This window comes from Helianthus annuus, chromosome 1 (assembly GCF_002127325.2).
Source record: "Helianthus annuus cultivar XRQ/B chromosome 1, HanXRQr2.0-SUNRISE, whole genome shotgun sequence".
In the NCBI taxonomy this organism is placed as follows: Eukaryota; Viridiplantae; Streptophyta; class Magnoliopsida; order Asterales; family Asteraceae; genus Helianthus; species Helianthus annuus.
The window spans coordinates 6,707,720-6,723,726 of record NC_035433.2 but is presented as its reverse complement, the minus strand read 5'-3'; the positions used below and the strand labels follow the sequence as shown (position 1 = coordinate 6,723,726).

At 34.1% G+C, this 16,007-nt stretch overlaps 1 protein-coding gene and 1 long non-coding RNA gene across 2 annotated transcripts; both read left to right on the top strand.

Moving 5' to 3' along the window:
- Positions 1–11,072: 11,072 nt before the first annotated feature.
- Positions 11,073–11,670, top strand: LOC110935204. The gene is made up of 3 exons (XR_002588950.2): positions 11,073–11,220; positions 11,417–11,515; positions 11,594–11,670. It is a non-coding gene; the product is annotated as an uncharacterized LOC110935204 (long non-coding RNA).
- Positions 11,671–11,721: 51 nt separating this feature from the next.
- On the top strand, positions 11,722–13,371 carry LOC118485025. Its single transcript, XM_035981240.1, has 4 exons — positions 11,722–12,065; positions 12,156–12,339; positions 12,626–12,883; positions 12,958–13,371. The coding sequence occupies exons 1-4, from the start codon at positions 11,722–11,724 to the stop codon at positions 13,369–13,371; spliced, it is 1,200 nt and encodes a 399-aa protein (XP_035837133.1).
- Positions 13,372–16,007: the final 2,636 nt, after the last annotated feature.

Genomic DNA, 16,007 nt, shown 5'->3' with positions numbered 1-16,007 from the left:
AACTGTTTTGAAAACACTTTTGGTTTAAAACATTAGTTTCAAACACTCTCCTTAAATCAACAGTAGTTTCAAACAGTGTTAACCCAAATATGGTTTCAAAACATATCATTAACAACACTATTTTAACCGAACAGTGACAAACTAAACTACTGCTTCTTCCTTCCATTGTTGCATGTCAAGCACTGATGTTTGACATTCGGTGGTTTCTTCAAAGTTGATCAGTCCTTGAGTGCGCACTACTTTAATCAACAGCAGTACTTATATAGCATCAGTAGATTGAACCAACAGTTTTTAATCGTTAACAGTCTTCAGGGCTTCATCAGCAGTTTGAAGGACAGCAACTGTTGTATTGAGACAGTGGATAGAGGACATCAAATGTTATAAACACTTTCAAGGGGAAAGCCTGGTGTAAACTACTGCTTATGATGAATGATTAATAGTAATAAGAAAACTCTATACACCATACAGTTACTGAATTTAGGCACAAGTTATCAAATCCACCTGAGAAGGTTTCCACGACAGCGCCAAAAAATATCATTAACAACACTATTTTAGCCGAACAGTGGTTTCAAACACTGCTAACTTAACCACTGATTCTATACAATATAAGTGACAAACTAAACTACTGCTTCTTCCTTCCATTGTTGCATGTCAAGCACTGATGTTTGACACCCAGTGGTTTCTTCAAAGTTGATCAGTCCTTAAGTGGGCAGTACTTTAATCAACAGCAGTACTTAGATAGCATCAGTAGATTGAATCACCAGTGTTTAATCCTTAACAGTCTTCAGGACTTCATCAGCAGTTTGAAGGACAACAACTGTTGTATAGAGACAGTGGTTAGATGACATCAGATGTTATAAACACTTTCAAGGGGAAAGCCTGTTGTAAACTACTGCTTATGATAAATCCACTGTTGTGAACCAGTTTTGGCTTTAATTATCTGTTCCTCTAATAGGGTTCAATCCCAACACTCTTTAGATTATTTTTCAGTACTGTAAAACTTATCAAAGTTTGAATTTTCTTCATTCATTCAATAATAAACCATAGTATTACAAAATTATGATTTTGAAAAAGAATAAAAATTAAAAATTAAACATTACAATTAACACTTCCTAGAATATCTCGTTCTCTCGCCTTCTTCCATCCAATTTCATTTTTTGTTTTAATTTGCAGACCAGCTAGCATATCACAGGTCTTCTGATCCTGTTTCAGCAAATTTGTGATAAACTCTTCCACTTTTTCTTTAAATTCTGTTGGAGTAGAAGAGGCAACTTCATCCAGCAGTGCAATGCTACTCCAGGTTTGCTTATAATATTTATCACTAACCGTACCAACTTTTTTGTTGAGTTCTTCAGCGTTTCTCTGTTCTTGGAGTGACCATGTTGAAAATTCGATTTTAAGATCAGTAGTATCCGACCAGTGGTAGAAGGTTTTCCTTGCCATTTACGAAGAATGTGAGTGTTTTTGGACGGTTTGCTTTAGGATGAACGTTTTTTTTTAAATTGAAGTGTTGATGTTTTCAAATAAACTAATAATGATCCTTTATAGTGTTTAAAATGTTTGATAGGATAACTGAAGAGACGTCTCCTAATTATGATGCTTTTTTTTTGAAGGTTTCATTTTGTTCTTTGGTTTTCTAGATATTTAATTTTACTTGTTTTCTCATGAAAACTCATTTTTCAAAGGTTTTGCATTAAAATGTTTGATAGGGTGACTGAACAGGCATCTCCCATATACACGTTTTTTACTGTTAAATCATTAAATGTACATGGTTTTTAAGTATAAATGTTTATTTAATGATTGCATTTAAATCTGACTTTTGGCCTGTTTACATATATTCTATATAATAGCATTGCTAATAAAAAGTTTTTTCATCAAAACAGATTCATTCAGTGAAACAGAAGAATAACTATTATTATTTTGCCTTAATTCTTATAAATATACTAAAATGGAGTCATATACTTCTGCAAAATATGACGATTTCAAGCAACGTTTTATTAAACAAATCGAAGACCAAGTTTTGGCTGATAGGTATACTCTTCAAGAGTTGAAGAGGTGTTTTAACGGTCTGGAAGTTGGTCTGCTGACAAGAGACCAGGTTTCGAGGGACTTGAGGGCAATGCCGACTACTTCCGTTCGTGACCTGTGTGTTGCGAGTAATATAGAATGTGGAGAAAGAGACCTGGAGTTCATGAGAAAGATCAATGAGATACATCGAGAGGTTCTGCGCTCCATGGAGTTGAAGTTAAAGTTTCTTGATTCTTGTTATTAGAGTTACACGTGTCTGATTAGTTTTCTTTTTTGTATGTAATTGCTACCTTCTTAATACTTCATATTTTAATCGTATTAATTTGTCAGCAGTTTTTACATTCCACTGCTTCATTCCAAGCAGGGCTTGCTCTTTAGCAGCACTTGAGTTAGGACAGTAGATTAAGTAGCAGCACCTTGTCTTCAGCAGTTGTTGTACACAAGCAGTACTTAATGGACAGTAGTTGTAGTATACAAACAATGGATGAGGGCCATCAGATGTTATAACCATTTTCAAGGGGATAGTCTAATGCAAACAGCTGCTTATGATGAATCCACTGATGTGAACCAGTTTTGGCTCTTATTATTTGTTCCTCTGATAGGGTTCAATCCAAACAAAAGAGGCGTGTACAAAAGAGGCGCATCAAATTCAGATTATAATATATCATTTAAATTGTGGTCTTATATCTTTATAAAATAATGTTAAATACAGTATGTATTAGTATTATAATAACCATAATGATAAAAGTTTTTGTCTATGTAAACTATCATGTGAACAAATATTTGATGAATTGACATTCGCACAAACTTTCATTAAAAGCAGTCTTATTTGGCCCAAACAAAACTTGTTCTTAGTTAAGTGTAACAAACGGATTTTCTTTAGTGGAAATATCAAAATACATCTAACATTCTATAAAAAAACATCATTAACAACACTATCTCGATGGTTAATAAAAATATTATGATATTGAAAAATAAGATGGTGGTACCTCTTCTTCTAATTTGAAAACTTTAATATTGAGATGCTGATGAAATTGTTCTTTTGCATAACTGCTATATTAGCCATAACATAAGAGTAAATACACCCCAAATAGAACAAAAGCAACAAACAAACTACACAGAAGCCTATACAAAATCCAAGTTTTACAAAATTGTTCCAGCTATCTAAGGTGAGATCCGCAATTTTTCTCCTTTTAACCATCCACCAGTATGATTTCATTCTGCCTTTATACTTTCCAGGAGATGTGTTGATGTATCCATATACTTTAGTTCAAAAACCCTCTCGTCTCGGTTCTTCCAATAAAGCTCTAAAAACATTTCATAAATTCAGCCAATTTCACTACATACAAATAGAAAAAAACGTAAATGGAAAGAACTACGTTGATATGAAACCACCAAATCACAAAACCACTTTATTACCCTTCGCTTCCACGCTTTCAACACATCCAAACACTTTCAACACACATCCAAACAGTGGTTTCAACAACTGTTTTAACCCAACAATGGTTTCAAACCTCCGTTTTAACCGAACAGTAGTTTCAAGCAGTGTTTGAACAAATATTATTTCAATTTTTAAACTCAACTAAAACAAATTAATAACGTTAAAAATTACGATCATTAATATACCTTCATGATGATAGCATACGCATGATTTTTCTTTGCGTTGTGGCATTCATCAAATATTAACACCTTGATAATATCCAACGTTAAGAATCTATGCCTCAATGCATTCCTTAAAATGTCAGGGGTCATGACCAATAGCTGTAAGAATGATGTATAACATATACGTGTGTTCAGTTTAAATTGAAAAATAAAAACTACATGATACAACAAAGGTAAAGAGTAACACAATAAAAGTTTATTACTCAAGACTGCATTTGTCTGCCTCAGAGGTACTTTACGTGTTTGATCATTAGTCAAAATTCTGATGAGATTGTATGTGGTCAACAAAAAAGTCAAATGTTGACTTGTCATACCTGATTCTGATATCGTTGTTTCTTCCAATCAGCAGCATTCCAAAAATCAACACCTTTTTCACCCCAATACTCCTCCACTTTCAAATCAAGGTGCTTTCTCACATACTCCGCTTGCTAATAAGACAGACAAAGCTTCCATTAGTATGCTTTAACCACATGTTGAAAACATGTTCAAGAAACAACTAAGTCAACCGACATACCTGTTTGACCAATACAACAGTGGGTACCAACTACCAAGAACACAGCAATACACAGGGAGGGTTTTTTCAGCAGATAAGCGTAGTGACATAAAAGCATAATCGCGATCAACATCTTGCCTGATCCCGTCTCCAAGAACACTATAGTGTTCTCCTTAATTGCCTGAGCTAATGCTTCTATCTGATAACTGCTATATTAGCCATAACATAAGAACAAATACACCCCAAATAGAACAAAAACAACAAACAAACTACAGAGAAGCCTATACAAAATCCAAGTTTTACAAAATTGTTCCAGCTATCCAAGGTGAGATCCGCAATTTTTCTCCTTTTAACCATCCACCGGTATGATTTCATTCTGCCTTTATACTTTCCAGGAGATGTGTTGATGTATCCATATACTTTAGTTCAAAAACCCTCTCGTCTCGGTTCTTCCAAAAAAGCTCTAAAAACATTTCATAAATTCAGCCAATTTCACTACATACAAATAGAAAAAAACGTAAATGGAAATAACTACATTGATATGAAACCACCAAATCACAAAACCACTTTATTACCCTTCGCTTCCACACTTTCAACACATCCAAACACTTTCAACACACATCCAAACAGTGGTTCCAACCACTGTTTTAACCCAAGGTTTCAAACCTCTGTTTTAACCGAACAGTATTTCAAGCAGGGGTTGGAACAAAACAGTGGTTTGAACCACCGTTATAACCCCAACAGTGGTTTCAACCACCGTTTTAACCCAACAGTGGTTTCAACCACTATTTTCTACACAAAACACTGTTTAACCCAACAGTCATTTGAAACATCTATTTTATATTCTATCATCTGTTCACAACAAACAGAGGTTTCAAACATAAAACAGACCTTTGCCAAATACATGTTTCACAACAAACTTAATTTATACTATCTATTTTTCTGAACCACAAGTGATGATTGCATAAGGATCCAACATTCCATTCAGATTAGCACCAATAAGATTCTTCGCTGCTAACAGTTCCATTGAGAGTAGCATAAGGATCAGTCTTAAATTAACTGAACCTCACAAATTCAGTCTTCATTTAATTTACCTAAACCGCTTTTCTCAACAACTGCTGTTGCTGAACCTCACAAATTCAATCTTCATATTCCTGAACCTCACAAATTCAATCATTTTGGTTTAACAATGGTGAATACAATAAATAATATAATTTCAATCAGTCGATTATTAACTGAACCTCACAAATTCAATCTTCATATTCATGCATCAACAACTAATGCTGCTGAATTTGCCGTTGATTCGGCTGCAACACAACTGGAGGTAGAAACCCAACTGTCTATTTCTTCTCTATTCATGGTGAAGTTGCAAAACATTTATATTTTCAGAGGGTCACGCTCAGATTAGGAGGTCGGTGACATTGTCGAGGGTTGTCAGGAAATGCTATCACTTTGCATTTCCTGACAACCTCGACAACGTCACCGACCCCTCCAAGTTTTCCACCAAAACACTCTCACTGGTTGCTTCTTCAACAAAGTTACATACAGCCTCAAAAACTTGGATTTCTTACAGTTACATCGCTTGCAAGCCTCCACCTCTCCAGCACTTTCCGCTCTACGCCTATAAAATTCAACCAAAACATTAATAACCATTACGTTCTACGCCTATACACCGACACTATAATGATCTATATATCTATATATAAAACTGAAACTCATACCTGAAAGTCTTTCTTCTTGCCACCAGATCTTTCTCCGATAACGTTGTCATCAATTCTAACTTCACCTTTATAAGCAAAAACATATCTTCCTTTATAATAACTAATAACTCTTAAGTTGGTTCTCATACCTGAAACTCTTTCTTCTTCTACCATAGATACATACTGATGACACGGAAATCCCCATAACCTAAAATAAAAATCAACTTGTTACTCACAACCATAGTAATTAGTAATTTCAATAAAAAACTCGTTCACCAAAGAGATGGAATTGTACCTTTGTAACGAAGATTTCGTAAGGATGAAGGACGGCAGACAGAAATAGGGCAGAAGATTTCGATATGAAGAAGAAATTGAAATAATTCCAGATTCTTGCCAAAGAAGAAAGATTTATCTTTCAAAAGAGCGGTCTGCTACTGTGAACCGAATGATTTATCTTTCAAAAGACTGTGAATTTTAGAGAGAGAGAGTTGAGAGAGAAATTGATTAGAGAGGGTAATTGATTGAAGAAGATGATAAGTTATATATCTGGAGCCATAATTTTGAATTTTGAATTTGGAGCCATAATTTTGATTTTGAATCATCAGTGGTTGATTTTGAATAATCATTCGTGACTTTTGGAAAGATTTATACATACATTTCTAATATTGAAAAGGAATTATGACATCAACGATTACATGTGGCATACCTTAGAAATTGACACATAGGCAGTTTTACATCAGCTCATAATCTCTTATTATAGATAGTATAGATTTATTAGATAAATAGAAAATAAAGGAGATACTTATATTAGTTATAATATAATATAACTAATATAATATTATCTTTATGAGTAGGGTTGTTCACGAGTCGAACCGAACCGATCAGACCTTTGCTCGTGCTCGGTTCGTTTACAAACCGATCCGAACCGAACCGAACCAAGCGTTTTTTCAACCGAGCCAAAGTCGAGCGAGCGTCTTTCGATCCGAGCATTTTTCAAACGAACGTCGAGCGAGTATCGAGCGTTGCAGAATAAACAAGGAAAGTGACGATGGGAGTGCTAGTTATTAGAATAAAGCGCAGTTTTCGTCCCTGATGTTTCATTCAATAGAACACATGTAAAAATTTAACAAATAACAAGGAATACAAAAACACTCAACTAGTTCTATCGAGATTAATTATGCGGGAAGATAAATCGTCGACCGATTGAAACATACCCTTGTTCTATCGGAAGTTTGAAATTGAATGGATCGATTGAAGCTAAACACTGGCGAGTTGGCGTCTTGGAGAGTGGCGATGGAGAAATCGAATAATGATGGCCAATGGGGGTTTTGATTAGGGTCTTGCACTTCTGAATCAAATGGCGGGTTGAGACTTGAGTATTGATCAACGTTTCACATTTTAGTATTTGAAATTTTGACTCAATTACTCAAATGGACATTTAAGTATTGGATAATGAACTATTGGTATTGAATTTCAATTCTAATTACCTTAATGAGCTCTATTTGGATCTTGGACCAAATATTGTTTATGTTGGTTTCTAGTCATTTCATTAAAAATGATACACACACAAACACAAATATATATGTATATATATATTAAAAAATAAATCGAGCCAACCGAGCCGAACCGAACTGAGCGGACCTTTGCTCGTGCTCGGTTCGTTTACAAACCGAGCCGATCCGAACCGAGCATTTTTTTAATCAAGCTGAATCGAATGAGCAAATTCCGAGTATTTTCCGAGCAAGCATCGAACGAGCGTCGAGCTCCAAGCAATTTGAACAGCCCTATTTATGAGATAAATAAAGTATTAGAGTTAGATTATAATACATATATAGTGGAGGGTTCAAATGAGAAGAATTTTTTTCTAAGAAGAAAAAAGAAGAAGTTTCAACCAATAAGAATGCTTCATTTTAGTTCATTTAATATTTGTATTTACTTTTAATATAAGGGTATATTGGTAAACTTACTAAATCATTAATGTGTATTCTTCCTATTTAATAACTAGCTAAATTAAATTTGTAACTCCTTTTTAAAATATATTTTTTTTCCAAATTAAAAAAACAACTTAATTTAAAGTGTAGAATAAATTACTAGTTGTGTAGGATAAATCACGAGTTGTGTTGGATATATTTCGAGGTGTGTAGGATAAATTTCGACTGTGTAGGATAAAAATCTATAATGTGTAGGGTATATGTAGAAAAATTTTGATATGTGTAGGTTTTGTAGATTATATGTAGGATAATTAATAATTAGTTGACTAATTAATTAAAGAGAGAAAAATTAATGATATGAGTTATAAATGAAATGACATTTTACTAATATGCCCTTTCTTCTTTTTCTTCTCATATTAAATTTCTTCTCAAATTAACTTTCTCCTATATATATATATATATATATATATATATATAGAGAGAGAGAGAGAGAGAGAGAGGCCGGTTATCATACAAATGCTCTAATCGTACATTATGTACGCTACAACAACAACCGTACGATCATCTCATTAAAAGCGCGTGTTTAAATAATTAAATTAATCAAAATAAAATTAGTAAAAGAAACCGCCAAGGTTAGAATCGTCCATAGCGAGAACAAAACCCCTGATTATCAGCACACAATAACTCAAAATCATACCGTAAACCCAAAATCAAAAGCATTCTCCTTCTCCAAAACATCACCTGCTACTCTCCAATGCTATTACCTGCTACTCTGCATTGCGATTTCAACTACGATTCCATGAATATTGAGAAAAGAAGCAAAGCAAACAACGACAGACCACAATCGAAGAAGATGAATCCAGGTATCAATTTACATTTGCGATTTAAAGTGTAATATATAGGTGCTTTAAAATCAAATGCGATTTTGTTTGTTTATTAACGTTTTAACTAAACATATAAGTTTTATAACATTATATATTGATAACAACATCAATTTTGCTAGGGTTTGTTACTGGTATATTTATTTGTTAGGTTTTGAATTTTTTATGCAGTTGTCTTAATGATACTGATGGATGTGCGATATCATATAGGGTTTTATTGTGCTTTTTTTGATATTTGCGATTTCATATGATAAAAGCTGGTATGTATAAGGTTTTTTGTTTTAGGTTAAATTAGATTTGCGAATTGCTATAAATGCAAATGCGATTTTATATCAGAAGTTAGTTGTATTGTTTTTTTGTTTTAGGTTAAATTAGATTTGCGAATTGATATAAATGCAAATGCGATTTTATATCAGAAGTTAGTTGTATTGTTTAGGTAATGCTTATGTAACAAATGCGAAATCATAACACTTAAAAGCAAATTGATAAAATAAAACGTGCGAATTGATATCTAACACATGCGAACTGATGACTTGTTGTGCATGATTAGCTGACAAATGCGATTTTGTAAGTGTTTTTTAACTATAGCTTGCGATTTTGTAGAAATAGAATCTGATGAAGACTTTGAAGGACCAATATCAAGTCTGATAAAAATTAAAAAGCATAGAAAGAGATTGGTGATTCAAGAAAGTTCAGAAGATGATGAATTTGTTAAACCACCACAAAAAAAGAAAAAGCATGAGAAGAAGGAAGATAAAAAAAAATCAAAGATAGTCACGAAAAAACATTCAAAGAAGGGGCAACAACCAAAAACAGAACATAGAGAGTTTTTCAAATACAGTAATGAAGCAATACTGCTGCGATGCCAACCTAACTCATATATGGATACTGTTAGAAGATTTTCAAAGAAACAGATAGATGATTTTAGGGATATGGGGTTTGGAGCTATTCTTGATATCAACATCAACCATATTTCGACAAGATTGGCGTATTGGCTAGTGAGAAACTTTGATGAAAAGTTGGATAAGCTAAACGTAGGAAACCACCAAATCAAAATAACATCGAACACAATATATGAGGTATTTGGATTACCAAAAGGTCCAAAGAAGGTTGAAATAATAGCCGATAAGAGGAAAGTCAAAAAGCAAGACAAAATTGAAAAAAGTCAAGAACCGGGAAATGCGGTCCGGGATACATTCATCCGCCAGTGGGGACAAAACGCGAGACTTACCCATGGCTTAATAGCAAATACAATGGAAAACCAAAGAGACGGAGGGCATCTGTTTAAATTAAATTTCCTTGTATACTGGATGACTTTCTTTGCAGAAATTACAAAGGCAACACTTGCAAATGATAGATGTTTGCTCGGTGTAGAAGATGTTGAGGAAATAAAAAATCTAGATTGGTGCTCATATCTACTAGAAACCTTGCGCCGGACACGAGCGGGCTGGAAGAACTATAAGATACAGTTCGTAGGACCAGTTGCCTTTCTTACGGTATACATTACTACATTTAATAACACATTTAAAAATACTAGTTTGTTCTTTTATATAATTAAATGATCTTGCGATTTATACAGCTTTTGTACACGCATGAATACAACAAAAAGCTTAACCTGTTTGAGAAAGCCGTGGAGATGCCGGTTATTCGTTATATAACATCTTCAGAGATTGATAAAGTCGAAGAACATATTTCGGATAACGGACCTCTATGGATATCAAGTGAGAGTGAAGAAGAAGAAGAAGAAAGTGAAGAAGAAAATGAAGAAGAAAATGAAGAAAACAAGGAAGAAGAAGAGGGTCCTCCGGATGATGATTATACACTACGACCACCGGTTGACACGACAATAAGCTACAAAAGAAGGACTGCGCGTGCAGTACAAAACGAAGAAACCGGGGCAGAGCCAAAAGATAACGAGAACATCGATGATTTCATGAATTTCAGTTTTGAAATAAATGAAATGTCTCAGATGAACATTGACTTTGAAGTTGGAACGCAGACGCAGAAAATGATGGATTATTGCAACACTCCTGCTCCACTTTCACCGTCAGTAATCTATGACACGGCCCACGAACAACAACTAGAGGCTTCAAGAGCAGCCAAAAAGGTAAGTGTAAAAAAAATACTAAATAAACTTATTTAACTTAATTAATTATATTTAACTTCTATGTTGATATTACAGAATGTGTTGAAAAAGATGAAAGCGAATGTCAAAAAATACCTTAAAATGGTTCGAGATGTTCAAGAGATGAACAACTTAGTGTCAGAGGCAAAAACTAAGTGTTTTTGGGATGTTGAGGTTATGAATGCTTGTAAGGAGTGGGATCAGGCGCTTAAGAATAATCTCATTTGTCTGCCACCTGAACGGGTTCAAGAGGATGAACCTGCAGCCTCTCCTGTTCATCAAGAACCTGAAAACCCAACTTCTGAGGTTCATCATGAAGTTGATACAAACAAAGAAGGTAGAGAGGATGAAGAAGCACAAAAAGTAATATCCAGTGTTTTGGTACAATTGGCATCAGAAGGTAACACATGCGAACTCATATATTAACACATGCGATATAATGTAAAAATTCACTAAAACTTATGCATTTGCGAAACCTATAAAAAACACATGCGATAATATGAAAAAACATTTCAGATTTGGTTTCGCACACAATGTCATGTATACTCCTGCGATTTTGATTATGCTGTATTAAATAAAATAATTTGGATCTATAGGTACACTGCAACCAGATGATGGAGGAGTCACAGACACCCTCATTGCAAATATTCAAACAGTGGAACCGGGTGTATATGCTTACCAAACAACTGCCAATGGTAATAAAAACCCTTTACTTTTTGAGAAAAATTAAACATCATAAATTATTGTATATCTTAAATTACTCTGGCATGCAGAAACTGGTGAAAATGAAACTGTTGACGAAGAGACAGTGAACTTGGCAGAATCTACACAAAAGGTCCAGGAAGAAGTGCTGGAAAAAGACCCCCCACAACTCGATACGGACGTTGAAGTTGAAAAGGAAATGGAACCTGAATGCCCTCAGGTAACAGCTGAAGAACTGCATTCAGTTGAGTTGGTTTTGAGCGTAGGGCCAACATTGGAAGAAGATAAAGGGAAAAAACAAACTAGGGGGAGAAAAAACACAAAGCCAAAGCAAGTTCCAAAACAAGTCATACCAAAAGGTTTAAACGAACTGCTTTACAAGACAATAGAACAAGCAAGAATAAGAGGTGAAAAAAGATGTGCAGAACTTGGAGACAAATTTTGCTCACCTTACTGCAATAGAGTGGTGAACATGCATGAAGCCCTCTTGAACCAAGAATTGAGTGTGATCCGCTTCACATTTGCTACCTTTGCAGACTTGCAGTAAGTAGCAAAAAAATATATCAAACAAACAAGAATATAATAAAAATATACACAAAACAACAACTAATTATTTGTTTTTATGACTGGCAGAGAAGAGTTTTACCGATCAAAAACTAAGGTTGCAACATTCAAAGCTGTGTTTGAAAGCTTCTTCAGGGAACAATACGTAGCATCGAACGGGATAGATGCATTTGTAGATATTCTAAACCTTGAAGAGAAGAAAAGGGATAGAAAATCATCACCACACAGATTCTTCTTGTTTTCCACAATGATGGTATGTTTTCATGTACATTTTGTCATTTGAAATTCTAAAAGGTAAATGCATACTAAATGATTTCGCAAACTATTTATATCTAAATCGCATGTATTATGGCAGAATTTTTGCTATTGAAACTTTTTCATACTGTTGTAATTTCGCATGTGTTGTATATACTATTCGCATGTGAAAAAAATCAAATGTTTGCCTTTCTCCTTCTGTTGTAATTTCGCATTTGGTACATACACTATTCGCATTTGGTACATTGTTTTCATGGATTTGACTCTTGTTACATAACATACAGCCGGATATCTTTTACGACGAGGAGAAATACACAGATGACCAACGACTCAAAATATTTGCCTCAAATTTTGAAGACATGTTAAATAGATATGAGGTAAAAAAACTTGAATCGGTTGACCTGGTGTTTATTCCGGTACTTCAAGGTGACCACTTCTATGTGTTGTGCTTCAACTTAAAAACCGGCGTAATTGAGCTGATTGACAATTCAGCTGCAAAACAAGAGTTTAAGGAAAGATACAAGGGGCTCCCAGACACACTGGTAATACAAAACCCTATACTTATACATGTTATATTTTATGTAAAAGCTACTAACACAATGTTACAATGTTACAGAGAAGGGTATTGGTTTTATACCTACAAAATGCTTTAAAACCAACACCGGCTATACAACAACTTGCAACCTCAGTGATAGAAAGAAAAGAAATGGAATGGAGGACGAAGAATAACTGCGTAGACTGTGGAGTGTTTACGATGCGTCACATGGAAACGTACAAAGGTGACCAAAAACCATGGGCGACAGGATTTGTGAATGAAGATGAAGTAAACAACAGACAGAAAGCACAACTTCATCTCCTAAGGACAAGATATCTCAGCAAAATCATTCTGTCAGAACACAACATGCATCGTCTTAAAATAATTAAAATGGCCAATGCTTTCGACAAAATGCCAGACAAAGAGAGATATATGAAAGATCTGGATAAGGAAATCCCAGAAAGGATGAAAATATATTTTGACAGGGGAAACTAAACTACATTTGATGATGTATTTATGTTACATATTTCAACTGTTACACCTGTTTCAAACTGCTTTAGTTCTCTTCTTAATATCGCATATATTGGTGTTTCTTAATTGTCAATTTTGTTTTTATTTCGCATGTGTTTTGTATGAAAGTCGCATGTTTCACATTGAATTCTTAAAATTTGCGAAATACAAAGTCCATTACATAACAAAACATGCAAATTTATTGGAACAAAACATACATAAAAAAAAAACAAAAGTTCAATCAAAAGATGAAAGAAACTCTATTTTCATCTTCATAGAGCATCTTAATACAGTTATTGCACCAGCCAACTCTTTCAACTGTTTCTCATCCCTCTCATCCAAATCCACCATAAACATAACTGCAATTTCTTTAAGACTACTCACTTGCATCTGGGATAACATGTTCAGAATTTCTTGTCTTCTCTTCATGTTTTCCGTTACACGAGAAATGTTGGCCTCCAACATCTCTTGACAAGATTGATCCTCTTGAATCTGTTGCTGAATCCTTTTCCTCAAAACCTGCTTGATACTTGGTTCAAAAGAAGAAGAAGATGATGTTGGTAGATCTGCCATTTTTTAATTGCATGTCTGCAATAGTGATGAAAACATAGAATATATAATAAAAAAAATTATTGATATGAATTATTGAAATCAATTATTGAACTGAATTATTTGATTTCAATAATTGAATGACACAGTGCAAAAATAAAAATAATTACTCATAAAAGAATGCGAAATCAAAAGCTGCAATTGATAAACATCTTTAAAGTTTGCGAAATCTAGAATTACATTTGCGAAATTATATACCAAACTTCATTGTGTGCGAAATGACTATATTTAAACATGCGAATTTATGCAACCTATCCAATCCTTTACTAGTCGGTTTATTTTAACACATCACATGCGATATATAAAAAAACACATGCGATATAGTAACCCAACAATTAGTTCCAATAAACACTTAACTTCTACCTCTGATTATAAATCTAATAATAAAAAAAAACTTCAAATAAAAAAAAACCCCCAAAACTTAACTAAATGACGATTCAAGAAATCTCTGCAAAAATGGCCGTTCTGTGTGGAATCAATCAATCAAACCCCCGCAATCGAAATTGAAAAAGAAGAATACTTATATGGAACGGTTATGAAACGAACACCATAATTGACGGGATTCAATGATTAGCTGTCGTAAAATGATAGAATAGAATGTCTGATATACCCTTATTTGTTAAAATTGAATCAGGACATGTGTATGGCTGTAGTTGTAGCGTACATAATGTACGATAGTGGGATTTGTACCATACTCTTTACCTATATATATATATATATACATAAATAAGAGCTCAAAAGAGTTTTTGATTACACCACATAACTCACACAAAACAACCAACACCTCCACCCACACCGCTAGCCAACCTCCTACGCCGCCGGATCACAACTGCCACTCCGCCTCCCTTGCCAGAATCCGCCTCCCCGCGTCGTGGAACCCCGCCACCGTCCGACAACCCAATCGCACCACCACCAACTCTTTGACCAATTGACTATAAAGGAGTGTGAAGCTTAGGTTTTTTTTAATCTAAAGGTTAGTACTCGTGAAAAAACGTCAATTAGCCTGACGGTTCGTTGGATCAAAGTGTGAAGCTTATGTTTTTTTTTTTAAATCAAAAGGTTAGTTTTTGAAAACCCCCTATAGTTATGTTTGTTTTAACGGTTGCAAGTGGATCACTAGAACTGGTTAGTCGATTTTACTGTACACGCTTCCGCTTTATGTATTTAATATGAGATATTAACTGTTAATAGATAAATTTAAATTTTATTTAAGATTAAATTGTATACCGATGAATCCCTACACATAGTTCTTAGGTTTTTTTAGATTTCAGTTTAGTAGTTTTTCATTAGATTTGAGTTTTTCAGGTTTAACATGATATGTCCATTTATACAATAATCTAAACCTTATATATTACTATATATTACTATATATATATATATTATTAATAAACGAATTGAAATGAATAGTGATTTTAATATTATAATAATATATAGTTTTTAATACTTTTATTATTTTAATATTACTATAATAGTTATTTTCTTTACTTTTTTTATTTTAATCTTTTTTTTAATATCATGGATTGGGATAAGTTTGGTGTCAACCGGTATTGAACCAGTACTGGTATCGAAAATACCGGTACGATCCGGTTCGGTATCAGTACATGAAGGTACAAACCGGCACTAATACAGAAAACGCTAAAAGTTGGTGCCGAATTGATATTGGAAATCTTTTGGTTCGGGAAATTCAGTGCTACTACCCGGTACCATTTGCTCATCCATGATCACGGTTACCGTACGAACAACGGTATCGTACAACTTCTTTTTTTGTTGATTTTCTTCAACTTTTATTTATTTATTTTTTTTTGTTTCAAGGGTAGGGATGAACTCGGTGCCAACCGATACAGAATCAGTACTGATACCGAAAATACCGGTTACAGTACCGGTATATAAAAGTAAAAAAGGCAGTGAACCGGTACCAGGAACGCCAAAAGTCGGTATCGAATTGGTAGTTAATATCTTTCGGTTCGACAAATTTGGTATTTGTACCCAGAACAATTTGCTCATCTCTGACC

Coding starts and splice junctions, on each gene's coding strand:
- LOC118485025 (XM_035981240.1), top strand. CDS start 11,722: ATGGAACCTGAATGCCCTCAGGTAACAGCTGAAGAACTGCATTCAGTT. Junction 12,066..12,155: donor GCTACCTTTGCAGACTTGCA/GTAAGTAGCAAA, acceptor TATGACTGGCAG/AGAAGAGTTTTACCGATCAA. Junction 12,884..12,957: donor AGGGGCTCCCAGACACACTG/GTAATACAAAAC, acceptor ACAATGTTACAG/AGAAGGGTATTGGTTTTATA.